The 13551-nt window shown below is 39.3% G+C and overlaps 2 protein-coding genes across 4 annotated transcripts in view; one reads left to right on the forward strand and one right to left on the reverse strand.

Annotated features, from left to right (window-relative positions):
- LOC141757903 (uncharacterized) overlaps nucleotides 1–7988 on the reverse strand; it is a 33037-nt gene extending 25049 nt beyond the window's left edge. For both annotated transcript variants that reach the window (XM_074618829.1, XM_074618828.1), the window contains exons 1-10: nucleotides 7854–7988; nucleotides 6121–6243; nucleotides 5526–5774; nucleotides 4228–4341; nucleotides 3981–4100; nucleotides 3647–3772; nucleotides 2496–2699; nucleotides 1823–1991; nucleotides 1433–1601; nucleotides 163–385 (exon numbers count right to left, since the gene is read on the reverse strand). In XM_074618829.1, the coding sequence (XP_074474930.1) occupies nucleotides 163–385; nucleotides 1433–1601; nucleotides 1823–1991; nucleotides 2496–2699; nucleotides 3647–3772; nucleotides 3981–4100; nucleotides 4228–4341; nucleotides 5526–5774; nucleotides 6121–6243; nucleotides 7854–7932 (1576 nt within the window). In that variant the 5' untranslated portion in view covers nucleotides 7933–7988. The remainder of the gene's footprint in view (nucleotides 1–162; nucleotides 386–1432; nucleotides 1602–1822; nucleotides 1992–2495; nucleotides 2700–3646; nucleotides 3773–3980; nucleotides 4101–4227; nucleotides 4342–5525; nucleotides 5775–6120; nucleotides 6244–7853) is intronic.
- A 2424-nt stretch (nucleotides 7989–10412) lies between these two features.
- Nucleotides 10413–12949, forward strand: LOC141757316 (nodal homolog). Of its 2 annotated transcripts, none has more exons than XM_074617734.1 (3): nucleotides 10413–10853; nucleotides 11725–12461; nucleotides 12573–12949. In XM_074617734.1, the coding sequence occupies exons 1-3, from the start codon at nucleotides 10574–10576 to the stop codon at nucleotides 12723–12725; spliced, it is 1170 nt and encodes a 389-aa protein (XP_074473835.1). In that variant the 5' UTR covers nucleotides 10413–10573; the 3' UTR covers nucleotides 12726–12949. The 2 variants fall into 2 exon arrangements, with proteins under 2 accessions (XP_074473835.1, XP_074473834.1); XM_074617733.1 differs by lacking the exon at nucleotides 10413–10853 and adding an exon at nucleotides 11358–11621.
- The last annotated feature ends 602 nt before the right edge of the window (nucleotides 12950–13551 follow it).

Below are 13551 nucleotides of genomic sequence, written 5' to 3' on the forward strand. Positions count from 1 at the left end.
GCACCTGAGGGTTTGCCAATACCTGGATCAATCATTACCATCCCATAAAACTGGGTACTAATGAGGACCATAACTTCAAACATCACTGGAAATTCAGAGGTAGAAACACTGGAATTAAAAAGCATATTGCATTACCATTAAATCCATTGTTCCAATACGTACCTTGAGGCTGCTGCAGCTCGTGGTAAACAGCCAATATCGGCATTGTGGCTTTCCAGATGAACTGCTTCTGGTTCGGTTGGTTCCGAGGAACCTGCCACAGGCCTTTGTCATCCACCCAGTAGAACGAACTTCCAAACGCAGCCAGGCTGAGAGCCGGTCTCCTGTTGAACAGTCCTGTGAAGGAGTAACGGCCAGTCCCGTCCATCTTCACCGTCTCTATTGACTGAATAAAAGAAGTTCATGTTCACTGGATATGAAGGATAACAAGAACCTGGCAATACGATACAGGTACTGTAAGCAAGGCGATATATTGCGATTTTTTTTTAATCTAATTGTAGGAAACTCATAATGTAAAGAACACACCACCATATGCATACAATTGGAATTAAAAAAAACTTTTATGCAATCAGAACAGTGGGACCTGCATTTGCAAACTATTGTTTAAGTAAACTATTAATTAAAATTAATGGTGTTTTTGAGAATCGATACATAATATCGCGATATTCAAGTGTATCCATATTTTCTTACGCCGCGACTGACAACCAAACACTAACAGTGTTTAGGTTATGGTATTATATAAGCTTATCATGACAATGAAGTGAAACAATTTCTCCACTCTATATTCTATTCATTCATTACCTTAGAATTAAATGACAGACGGGATTTTTTTTAAATACTGCGTCATGACACCAAACCTCAAAAAAATGTTGACAAGACGCCAAAGTTATGTAATTTTCATTTAAAAAAAAAAAAAAAAAAAGATTTTGAATATTCTATTCATTAATTTGCTGTTCTGCACTGTCTATAGATACTACTCCCCAACATGAACATTTATTCATGTTGAAAAATAAAATTCCCCACTGTCAGAAAAAAAGGGTGAAGAAACACTAAAATCATTTACTTATTTGGTTGGCCCAAAGTATCAAAATTGAAATATATTGAGTGTAAAAATATTGGAATATGGCTGCTATGGCAAGTTTGAAATTAAGAAATTAGCAATTACTAAATAACAAATTTAATGATGGCTGAATTCCATTTAGTTGCCTCAGGGTCCTGGTATACCTAGTATGGCTTCCTGGGACACTTGAAAAGAATGGCGCCATCGTTAATGTTAATAGTAATACTTGTGCTTTTCCCACTATGACAAAGCAATCTGTCTGCTGTGAAAAAGGCCTACTATGCATCATAATTCTGTATATCGAAAACATTATATAATGCATTTAACTCAAATACTCCAGTGTGTGTATCTGTGTTTCTTTCCTGAACTCACCTTCTTATAGTCGCTGATCCAGTAGAGCCTCCTGGCAGCTACGTCAGCAGTGAGGCTGTGGGCCGACTGAGCAGTGAGCACCGTCAGAGTGCTTCTTTCTGACCCGTCCATCCACGACTTCTCCATCGTCACTCTGTCACCGTGGCCGCCGTCGATCCAGAACATCAAGCTGGGAGGCGGAGAGCGGGGAATTTAAATAAGCAAGACCCAGAGTACCCTCATCTCTTAGGGGTTCATTCATGATGGCTGTTATTTTCACATGTGCTATGTACGTAACATTTCTCATTTCAATGCTACTCAATTGTCCAGGTTCCCTACGCTGTGGGAAAATAAAAGTGGATTCACCGAGAGCTCGATTATCATTTAATAACATTAAAATATTTCACACACCTTTCCACAGGTACAAGCACCAACTCTGATGGGCTGCTGTTTTTGCTCAGCAGTGTAGTGTAACTTTTCCCAACAGCTGCCTGCATGTAGATTGACTCCGTCTTCAGGTTGGTCCAGAACAGGTTTCCATTCAGCCAATCACAAGCTAGACCCTTGATTCCAGGCTCGCCTGTTAAAATACAAATACAAAAAATCAGATATCAAATCAATCGTAAAGTTCCAACAAGATTTATAACCAGACATTTTGTTGCATCTTGAATCTGAATTATTTATGTTTCTCTTATAGCTCCACTTTATGATTTAATAAGCCTAATAAACGCTTTATTTTTATGACATGAAAATCCCAACATGAAAGTCTGACATCCAAATGTTGCAGTCAAGTCTAAGGTGAGACATGGGATGAAAATTTGAGAGAGGAGCGCAAGTTATTTGTCACTTGGCTCTGAAATGTTACAAAGCAGCCAACGGATCTATGGTTCCCAAACGGTGGTTTGTGAGCCCCTCAAGGGGATGTGTGATGGCAGTCTATCCAGTTAACCATCTCTCACCTTCAATCACTTCATACAACAAATTAACAGTATATACATTTTTTTTTTTTTTTAAATAGATTGCAGCTGTAATCACCATAACACCTTTAAAAACACAAAAACAACATAATATTGGGTTAACTAACCAGTATAGATGGTCCAGCTGTGCTGTCCATCGCTTTTGTAAATGCTGCCGTGGCTGTCAGCCCAGTAATACCAGCCTCGGGCAACGTCAAACGTCAAGGCCACCGGGTCGAGCACTGGAGAGTGGATCGCTACAAACTGCTGAGACTTCACATTTAACAGCCCGAGTGAGTTCCTCTGCATGATTAGCAGCCTGGTGGCATTACCTGCACGCATGTATAGATTCAGAAAGAAGGGCGCAGTTAGTGTGGATATATTTGGACTGGAGTCACTCCCTGTTAGTTCAACATCCCTCAATAACTTAGGGATACTGACAATAAGTGTGTAGGAAGTAACAAAGTTAAAAACATTCACAAAAGCATTTATACGATATTTGGACAGAAAAAGAATCCTGATGCAACACTTCCTATTTGCCAATTTTATCATCCTTTTATCACCAACATTTCAGGTGACAATCTGTTTTGATGTAACCTCGACTGCTCGTATCACAAGGTCCGTCTTTGATCTTTTTCAACTTTTCTTTCTTGCTTTTGTCATGAGGCTCAGCTGCATCAAAGTGGCCCATTATTACATCACCTATCTTTTGTCCAAGTTTTGTCCAAGTGTGTCCAGAGTATAGGTTCACATCATACCATTAAGCTGATGACTAGCTCACACTAACCAGCATTAGATTTGTACTTGTGTTATCTCTGGCTCAAGATGCGATGAAAAGTTGGTACCAAATAAGGTCGAAGGGGCCACGACACATGCATGTTGATTATGTGCATATCCCACCTCATTACCATTCTCTTATAAAACATCATCTTTTTATCCATCATTCTCTTTTACTTATCTATTTAGTTTTAATCTTGCCTTAATTTAATGTGCAGCCTGACTGCCTGCCACCCCCACCCCCTCTCAAGCACACACACTGTACACAGTCACACATCCTTGATATTGATCTTTGCCCAGTTCTGTTGGCTTTTTTTTTGTTTTCTTTATTGACATCTTTTTTTCTTTATTCATTTTTTTTTAATCCGGTTTTATTTTATTTTATTTAGTTTTTATTCATATTTAATTTGATTTAATTTGTTATAAGAACAGAAAAAAAACAAAAAACGACTCAACTGGCCGAGCATAGGCTACTACACTACTACTACTAATACCTCATTACCTGTAGCTAGACATGTGGAACCGCCATTCAGTTTGAAGCCTTCTCTGCAGTGGCAATAGTAGGATCCGACGGTGTTGGTGCAGTGATGTATACAGGGGGCAGAGGGTTGGGCACATTCATCCACATCTGAGGGGAGAGAGTAGGTTTTAGCTTCATATGCATGAGCTGTGCATCAAAAACTGAATTGAAAGAGATGATTATACAGCTGCAAAAGGAAGCTTCTTCTTAAAACTCAGGAATCTTTTTGCAGGGTCACTCCAGACTGTATACGTCAATTTTGTTTTTAAGTCGCCGTTCCGTATATTGAAAATAAATAGTGTGTTGCCTCACACACCTTCGCAGACTGCTCCATTGGGAGAGAGCTTGTATCCAACAGGACAGGTGCACAGAGCTCCCCAGGGTTCATCGACGCACACGTGGCTACAGCCGCCGTTGTTCATATTGCAAATACGACCTGCAGGAGGGGGGCTCAGCATTACAAAAATCCATGTACCACAAGCATGTTAAAAACATCACATTGACAACCAACAGTTTTGGTAAAGATTAGTTTGTAGTTTCCAGTTAATCTGTTCCAAACCTACCGCAGGTTATTGGCTCATCGCTACCATCTGAGCAGTGAATCGTCCCGTCGCACCTCTCTTTAGCACTCGGACACGTCCCCTCAGGACACCGTATGCTGTCCTCACCACACAGACCTGTAAGGGAACAGACAGTGAGTATGTTTCTCATACCTACCCTGAGTTAGGGGCCACCTGGTTGTATCTGATACTGTTAACCGTTCTTAACACACACACGCATCCATTCTGACCATGTTCACTCTGCCTCTACGGACATGTCTGGATAATTAATTGAATGATAATGGAGTCATCACCTTGATATCAAATCTGTATTCAAATTGGCAAAATGACATTTGTTTTTACATGACATTACGTTCAACATCGGTGTGATTATTTGTGTATGTGATTTTGCAGATACAAACCATAGTGATAAAATTCAAGGTTATTTGTCATTCCAACTGTGAAAAATACAACCAAATTAATTTTCAATTCAGGACTAGGGTGTAAAAAACCCAACAAAATATTGAGTATGCTCAATTAAAAATGTATAACAGTGAATAAAGAGACCATACTGTGCAGCTCTATGATCTTTTATTTACAGATCAATTTCTCTCTGGAATAATTTGCCTCAAAGTCTCTGCTGCATTGTTAGTAAATCAGCATTCAAAAGGAAATTCAACTGCAATTGGTTTGGTGTGGTGGTGTCTGTATGTTTGTTTTGTTTGGTATGCCATATCATATCTTTAAAGTTTTATCTGTAACTAGTTATTTCTAAGGGTTTTATTCTTGTATTTGTATTTTGTATGGTATTTAAATGTGTTTGTATGTGCTTAATGTTGACCCCAGGAAGATTAGCTGGTTGCTATGGCACAACTAGTGGGGATCCTTAATAAGAATCAAATCTTCATTTAAAATGACTGTAGGCCAAAAAGGCCTGGTGGTACGGAATTATGCAAATATGAGATATTGATTTTGGCAAAAAAAAAAAAAAATACCTTAATTTGTTTGAATAGTTTTTAGTTTAGATTAGCTTTTTTTTGTTTTGTTTTATTCCAAAATGTATTTGGCAAAGCAAATTAGCATATAAAACATATTGTTGAAGATCAGGCTGGACTGAAGACATCTCAAATTAGTTATCCTGAAACCTGGAAAAATAAAAATCACAACTATCTACATTGTTACAGTAAAGTAGATAAAAGAGATGAATAAGAAAATAAGTTTTTGTAATTTGGGTAAACCAGCCACTCTATAGTGCCCTGCAGTCCCACAGACTGAAACTCCATTTCCTGCAACTACCGCTTTCACCCCTCCATCTTCCTCACCACAGCCCTCTTCATCAGAGTTGTCCAGGCAGTCATTCAGTCCGTTGCAGCGCAGCTCTTTGGGGATACAGATGTGGTTTCGACAGGTCCAGTCAGAGTCCAAACAGCCCTCTGTAGCTGCACAGTTCTCCTCATCAGAGCCGGTGGGACACTGGTTTTGTCCGTCACAGCGGGCCGAAGCGTCAACGCAGCCAACAGAGTCGACACAAGGAAACTGACCCGGTGGACATTCGGGAGAGCCTGGAGGTGCTGGAGTGAAGAAAATTCATCTGCAGCTTTCTCTTATAATGACTGACCTTTGAATCAGCACAACCAAAACACACCACTGGTAACATGACAATCCTCACCCTTCTGTGTCTCCACAATAAAACCTAAAATTAATTACTAAAATATGAAATACAAATGAACCTGCTGTAATTTCTATTGGTTCTATTAAAATGCATTTCCTGTTAGATATGGTGTTAACCATTTCAGACTCACAAGAAAAACAAACAACTATGGTGGATGAAAATAAAGCAATCAAACAATCTGGATAATCTATTAGTGCCAAGTGTGAAGGACATTTGTTTTGCACAGGCACAGGAAGTATACCTACCAGTGCAATCCATTTCATCTGATCCATCCAGACAGTCTCCATCTCCGTCACATCTCCAGATATCAGGGATACAGCTTCCATCGTCACACTGCCACTGGCCTTGATGGCATCCCAAAGTCTGACCTACAAGCATACAAAGAGAGAGACCAACAGTAAGACAAAGATGAACACTTAGGAAATACCACTGACCTGTCACTGGAGTAGAATGAATTGTAGAATTTGTCTAACAGACACGAAAATTAAAAAAAAAAAGTCCATTTATTTTTTACCAGGTCTAAATTCTAGACAAGAAAAGCCACTGACAAACTCCTATAGTACAGCCAACCAAATTACTATTGAAGTCATGGACGGGCTTAACATGCAAAGGCCAAAGGGCCCAAAATGTCCCTCTAGAGAGACATGTGACGTACCAACCAAGGCCTATAGAAAGGAGGCTGGGTCACGGGTGGACATCGGTCTTGGGGTATGGGGTATCACGCCTGCGCAGTGTAACTGAAGCTGCAGTCGTGTGTTGCGATTGGCTCAATTTCGGCGAGGGCAGACAAGATTTTACTTTACGCATGTGTTACATCCCTAAAGATATGATGCCTTGATGATGCATGACCCAGCCTCTTTCAATAGGCCTTGGTACCAACCAGGAAGAGACTCAAAATGACCACAAAGAGACACAAAACTACAAAGAGACACAAAACAACTACAAATAGATACAAAACAACCATAAAGAGACACAAAACTACAAATAGATACAAAACAACCATAAAGAGACACAAAACTACAAAGAGACACAAAACAACTACAAATAGATACAAAACAACCATAAAGAGACACAAAACTACAAAGAGACACAAAACAACTACAAATAGATACAAAACAACCATAAAGAGACACAAAACTACAAATAGACACAAAACTACAAAGAGACACAACAAAACTACAAAGAGACAAAACAACCATAAAGAGACAACTAAAAATAGACACAAAATAACCATAAAGAAACACAAAACTACAAATTGACACAAAATAACAAAGTGATACAAACAACTAAGAGACACAAAATACCAAAAAGAGAGAGAAAATAACTGTAAAAAGGGACAAAAACAACCATAAAGAAACCAAAAGACCACAAAGAGACACAAAATGACTACAAAGAGAGACTAAACAACTATAAAGGCTGTGTGTTTTGCTCCTGTAGGAGTGGGGCCTTCAGCATGCCTGTACGAGGGGGCCCATTGTTTTATAATCAACCCATGGCTGAAGTATAAAATAAAACCATGGATAAGAAAGACCAAAGAGGTTTTATGTTGAACTCATCACAAAAAGGTCACCCTATAGGCCTCACGAAGAGCAAACAGAAGGACTGGTATGACATGCACTTTCACATGGTCGAATGAATATTAAAGGAAAGTTAGCTAAAATAGCAAAATAGCATGTGGTCTATTTCTATCCAGCCTACAAGGTCCAAAATGCTACAGCCTCATTTCACCACCACCTTTTAATTATGTTTACCCAAACGTCTGTATAAATGCAAAACAGGCACAGAAACAGAGGGAATGATTTGAAACTCATACACAACACTGAATGACCCATGGGGTCCAGGAATGAACGCCATTGCCTCGTTCATAGTTAGATATGAAGAAAATGTCAAAACGCCTCTGCATGCGAATTGAAATACACCTTTGCTTGAATTAAGTCACACAAATACCTTCATATCTTATCAAATATTTGTTTTTTACCTCGGGAAATGGTCAGACTTGCCAGAAAAATGGAACAAATGAACCAACGTAAGTCCATATCGGCCTGCGCGCGGCTCATCGGAACAAACAGTGTCACCTGAGAGGAGACGCTTTAATCAGTGCTGTAGGTGCGCATCGGGCGCGTGAGATCAGAGACTGATTCAACTTCCGCTGCAAAAAATACAACAAAATAAAATCTGTTGTATGGAACACTTACCATACTGCAATTGAATGTATTATTTCTTTATTTAACCCGGTATTTTGTTACAATGTCTTTATATGTTTATGTTTATTATTATATGTCTATATTATTTTATTTTATTATTTTATTAGCCACACTTTTATTTATTATTATATTATTATATATATATTATTTTATTTTATAATTTTATTAGCCACACTTTTACTTATTATTATATTATTATTATTATTATTATTATTATTATTATTATAATATATATATTATTTTATTTTATAATTTTACTAGCCACACTTTTACTTATTATTATATATATATATATATATATATATATATATATATATATAGGCCTATGTTTATTTATTCATGGACGTCATTTCCAGCTTTCCTAACCACGTATGTTTAAAAGTGTGGCTAATAAAATTACCACACACCTCATATTTAGTTATTAATGTTTCTGATAGATGATGATTTAGTGGGCGTGAATAGTGAGCTTCATTTGGCAGAGAGCGAGCTGTACACGTGCTGCGTCTTGTCCAATGGCCCTGGCAGAACAGCCGAGCATCGTGGGACTCTGCTGCGATGTTTTTGGATAGGTTTGGCGCTTTTACGCACGGACAAAACAAAATCACAGTAAAAAATAATCAAAGCTTTGTAGTTCCCCATCAGTTCTTTCTTCTTTCTTTAGATGCCAAGTGTGCCGTTTGAACTTATGAATGGGCAACGATCAGCTGTCGTGTCTGACGTCATTAATGTCCCTTTCATGCTGCTGTCAATGATCATAGCATATTTTTGGTGTTTTATGAAATATATTTTCAATGAAGCTGTCCAGAATGTTTGACTCTTACAACTTTCCTAAATATTGATTTGCAGATCTATAAATGACTACCTCCCAGTGCTCACAGCAGGTAAGGTAATTTACGCATTTTGGGTAGCTTTTACGCACAGAACGAATTACTAATTATGATTGTATTGTTGCCTTTTCTTTAATTAAACAAACTAACAAAGTAGCCTACATGGTTCTCCCTCTTTCCTATAATGTGAGGATGTGGTCTGAGCCATGGAAGAAGCGCAGCTGTTTATGCGCCTTTATAATACAATGATGTGAACTCATTCAATACTTTTGAAATTGTCATTCTCCTAAATTAAATTCACTCTACTGACAATTTGAAAATGCTGGTTCGTGTCATTCATCTACAACAGTGATTGAGTGATAAAATAATTTATTTTTGTATTAAGTTATTTTTTTACTTTCATTCCAAAACCCTAAAAGTGCAGCAAAGTATAGCTTAAAACAAAAGTGTGTTTCATGTTGTGACTATAAATAACTTTCAAAGAACAAGTCTAATACAGTACTAATTGCTTTTTCTTTCATTCTTTTCACACATCATGCTCATCAAAAAGAATCAAGGCTTTGTAGTACTTTGTTCTTTCCTTTGAGGTCCTTGAAGTGTGCAGTTTGACTTTTGAATGGACAACGATCAGCTGACGACTTTAATGTCCCTTTCATGCTGCTGTCAATTATCACGGCGGATTTTAGACTCGGATGTAGGTAAAATCTTTTAATTGAAATCCTCCAAAATTGTTAATTTATACAACTCAACTGAAGATTCATATATAGCGTAAATACCCAGTAATTAAATGGTTGCCATTAGCTCTATAAACACATTGTTCTCCATTCAAAAATAGTCTATTTACAGAAAACAGAAATACAAAAAATATCCTGACATTTTCCTTATTTTATGTTTATTTATTGATAGATAATTATTAATTTATTGAAAATGTTCAAATGTTTTCTCCTGTTCGGTTCCTATTTCATTTTCTTTAATTTTATGTCTTTAGTTTAAACACACATATACTGTCTGCATCTTTATTATTTACTATTTATGGTTATTCTATTATGTAATTAGCACTGACAATATTACAAATGTACTTATGGGCATGCGCAATAGACATATTATGCAAAAGTATTAGGTTCCTGTGTACTTTTAAAAAAAGACAAAAATGACAAAATAGTCAATAAAAATTAACCAGTAATTAAAATGCAACATGGAACTTATTGAGATTTCTTTTTTTCTGCATTTGATTTGTGTCAATTATTGACCTTAACTTGCCCCCTTTGGTTTAGTCTTTCTCCTCTCTGTCCTAACAGGCTCCTAACAGGTTTCCTCATTTCTGATTAACTCCCGTGTTACTTCCGCATTAATCACAGCGCAGTTGTGCAGCTCGTAATCTCCTTAACTAATATTATTGTCATGGCTTCTTATCAAAGGGATCTTTAATATGCATTTCACACCTCTGCACACCACATTGACCAATTGGTTTCGATACACAACGACCATGTTACATTTAGGTCTTGGATCACACACACACCCTCTGCAACCATCTGCAGAGTGACAGATCTCTTCAGAAGACGTCAGGAGAAGAAAGGGTGTGTGATTATAAAATCCCAGTCTCAGCATCTCACCTGGAGCATTTGGATTCTACCTGTGGAAGAAACAACATCGCATCTTTTGGAATTATGAAGGGACTAGCTGTGGATTTCTCTTTTGCGCTTCTTGTTCTGTTGGGTTTGGTTGTGCGCTTCGACGCACAGCCGCCACCTGACGCGCTGCTCCGCGGGATGAGAGTCGTGCAGAGGCAGCAGGCCAGCAGGCTGCCCCTTTACATGATGCAGCTCTACCGGACCATGCTGACCGAGGACCGGGCTAGGACTCCGGCTGCCAGCGTGAGACACACCAGGACGGAGGACAACCCAAGTCTGCAGGCCTTGGACTCTGTGATCAGCCTTGTTGCTAAGAGTGAGTACAAGTTTTTTTTTTTTTTTTTTTTTTTTAAAGGCATTTTTTTGAATGGAGTTGGGTGTAGCTGTGAAGTTTTTTCCCCCTATAATATATATATACAGTGCACATGGGCTATATGTTATTCTAATTAAAGGGGACATATCATGCTCATTTTCAGGTTCATATTTGTATTTTTGGTTTCTACTAGAACATGTTTACATGCTGTAATGTTATAAAAAAACTTTATTTTCCTCATGCTGTCTGCTTGAATATACCTGTATTCAACCTCTGTCTGAAATGCTCCGTTTTAGTACATTTCAATGGAATTGCAACGGAACTGCGTTGCTAGGCAACAGCTTGGGTCCATGTTTATCCCTGTTAGCTGATTTCACTCACGTACACTGAAACAGGAAATAAACTGGGACCTATTTAGAATGTTTACGCTTAAAAAACTTTGAAATGGTCTAAATATTGTAGATTTGTGACATCACAAATGGACAGAAATCCTAACGGCTTGTTTCAAACGCACAGTTTCCGAATACGGGCTGTGTGTATTTCTCTGTGGATTAAGCGTTTTGATACTTTCCCAGTATTTATATATCACTTAAACCTTCTTTATAATATAAAAGACATGAAAATGTCACTTTTTACAATATGGGACCTTTAAAACATAAGGAGCACTCCTTAATTTAATCAGTTGTCTAATCAAACTTGATGAATGCATTTTTACCACTTGTGCAAGTCCCTATTGGGAATAAAAGCTGTGAAGTAATCACATGTTTACAGGTGAGGAATTGGTCTTGCTGGCAAATATTTTGCAAGCCCAAAGTCAAATGATAAGTCACGAATAATGTTGTTAACCAATTTTCTCTACTCGTATTTCTTTCAGGCTGCCAGCACGTTGGCAAAAGGTGGTCGGTCACCTTCGACATGTCCTCCATGTCTGCAAGCGACAACATCCAACTGGCTGAACTCCGCGTCCGCCTGCCCGTCTTCGCAGAGTCTTCCCGAGCCTCAGTGGACATCTACCACCACTCCAACGGGGACGGGTGCTCTGGCATGCACTGCCCAGAGAACAGGCAGTTCCTGGGCCGCCTGAGTGCTCGTCCCAGTTCGATGGTCTCCCCGTCCTCCTGGAAGGTGTTCAACATGACGGAGATGCTCAGTCGCTGGCTGCTGGGGGAGCACTCGACACAGAGGATGGAGGAGGCTGAGGCGAAGGAGCAGGAGGGGGTCCAACACCCTACAGCTGACCGGGTCATGATGGTGGTCTTCTCGGGGCAGAACTCAAACAGCCGGCGGATGCCAATGCTCATTCGCACGGCAAAGCACTCCAAGTACGTGGCGGTGGACTCTGGTTCCAGGCCGAGGAGCCGCAGGTCCAAGAGGCACCAACACACCTGGCAGCAGAGAGTGGCTGGAGCTGCTCCTGCCAGCAAGCCCATGGCGGAGGAGGAGAAGAAGGGTCCTCTCTGCAGGAAGGTGGACATGATGGTGGACTTTTTGAAGCTTGGCTGGAGCGAGTGGATCGTCTATCCCAAACAGTACAACGCCTATCGCTGTGAAGGGAGCTGCCCTACACCAGTAGATGAGACCTTCACCCCAACCAACCATGCATACATGCAGGTAAGACTGAATTCAAGAATTGTATTGTACAGTATTTGCTGCAACGGGACATGATACATCAATACCCTACATGTGTTCTAATCAATGATTTTCTTCTCTTTCTTTCTCCAGAGCCTTCTGAGACTTCGCCACCCAGACAAGGTGCCATGTGTGTCCTGTGTGCCGACAAGCCTCGCACCGCTTTCCATGTTGTACTTTGAGAACGGGAGGATGGTCATGAGACATCACGAGAACATGGTGGTGGAGGAGTGCGGCTGCCACTGAGCAAAAAGACACCGAAAACCTTTTGGTTAAAGGTCAGATAGACTGGAGCCACTGAGGCCCAGAAGTGTCTTCAGCCACAGGACTGAGCTGCTCAGAGACACAAAGTGGACGCATGTCCACCGGCACAGAGACGTCCGGTTTGACGCTGGGACAGAGGCTGCTGCTACGATGCAAGGCATGAAAGAAGTGAACTATGCTGGACACAGCTTTCTAGATTATGGATTTTAAAAAGATTAGGTGATCTAAATTGTGCTTTTGGATTGCAAGTGGATGAGCTACAATTCAGGTTTATAAGGACTGATTATGGTGATAGATTAATCCAGTCAAGATGAAGGAGAACAAGACAAAAGCACAATGTGGTCACTGATTAAAGCACTATAGAAGATTCACAAAAACAGTCGTACGAACTGTTTCAATCTGTTCCGTTCTTCAATAACCATACAGACTGGACGGTTAAAGCATTACAGTTGCTTACTTGTGACTTTATTCAGTACGACAGTCCACATGTTAATTCAGCTCCAGCTAGCGTTACTTTGTCTGTGTCACACTCTAACAGTTCCCCGGAACCACAACAACTAGGAACCAACAATCCTATTGTTACACGAACTGTTCTTTTTATGATTGAAGACTGACTTTTTTAATGCCATTGAAAGGATAAATGCAAATGTCATGGTGTATAAGCGCTTTTAACTTTTTTTTTAACTTATTGACATGTTTGGGTCACATTGACCCCTATGTATGTTTGCTATGTATAATAATACAATAAATTATTTCTTATCTTGAACAAGGTGTTTGAGGGTTTTTATTACTGTGTTTTAAGTTGCTC

This window comes from Sebastes fasciatus, chromosome 19 (genome assembly GCF_043250625.1).
Source record: "Sebastes fasciatus isolate fSebFas1 chromosome 19, fSebFas1.pri, whole genome shotgun sequence".
Lineage (NCBI taxonomy): Eukaryota > Metazoa > Chordata > Actinopteri > Perciformes > Sebastidae > Sebastes > Sebastes fasciatus.

Excerpts from the sequence above, each read along its gene's own strand:
- LOC141757316 (XM_074617734.1), top strand. The coding sequence starts at position 10,574 with ATGAAGGGACTAGCTGTGGATTTCTCTTTTGCGCTTCTTGTTCTGTTG. Across the intron at positions 10,854-11,724 it reads GATCAGCCTTGTTGCTAAGA|GCTGCCAGCACGTTGGCAAA; the intron begins GTGAGTACAAGT and ends TATTTCTTTCAG. Across the intron at positions 12,462-12,572 it reads CCAACCATGCATACATGCAG|AGCCTTCTGAGACTTCGCCA; the intron begins GTAAGACTGAAT and ends TTCTTTCTCCAG.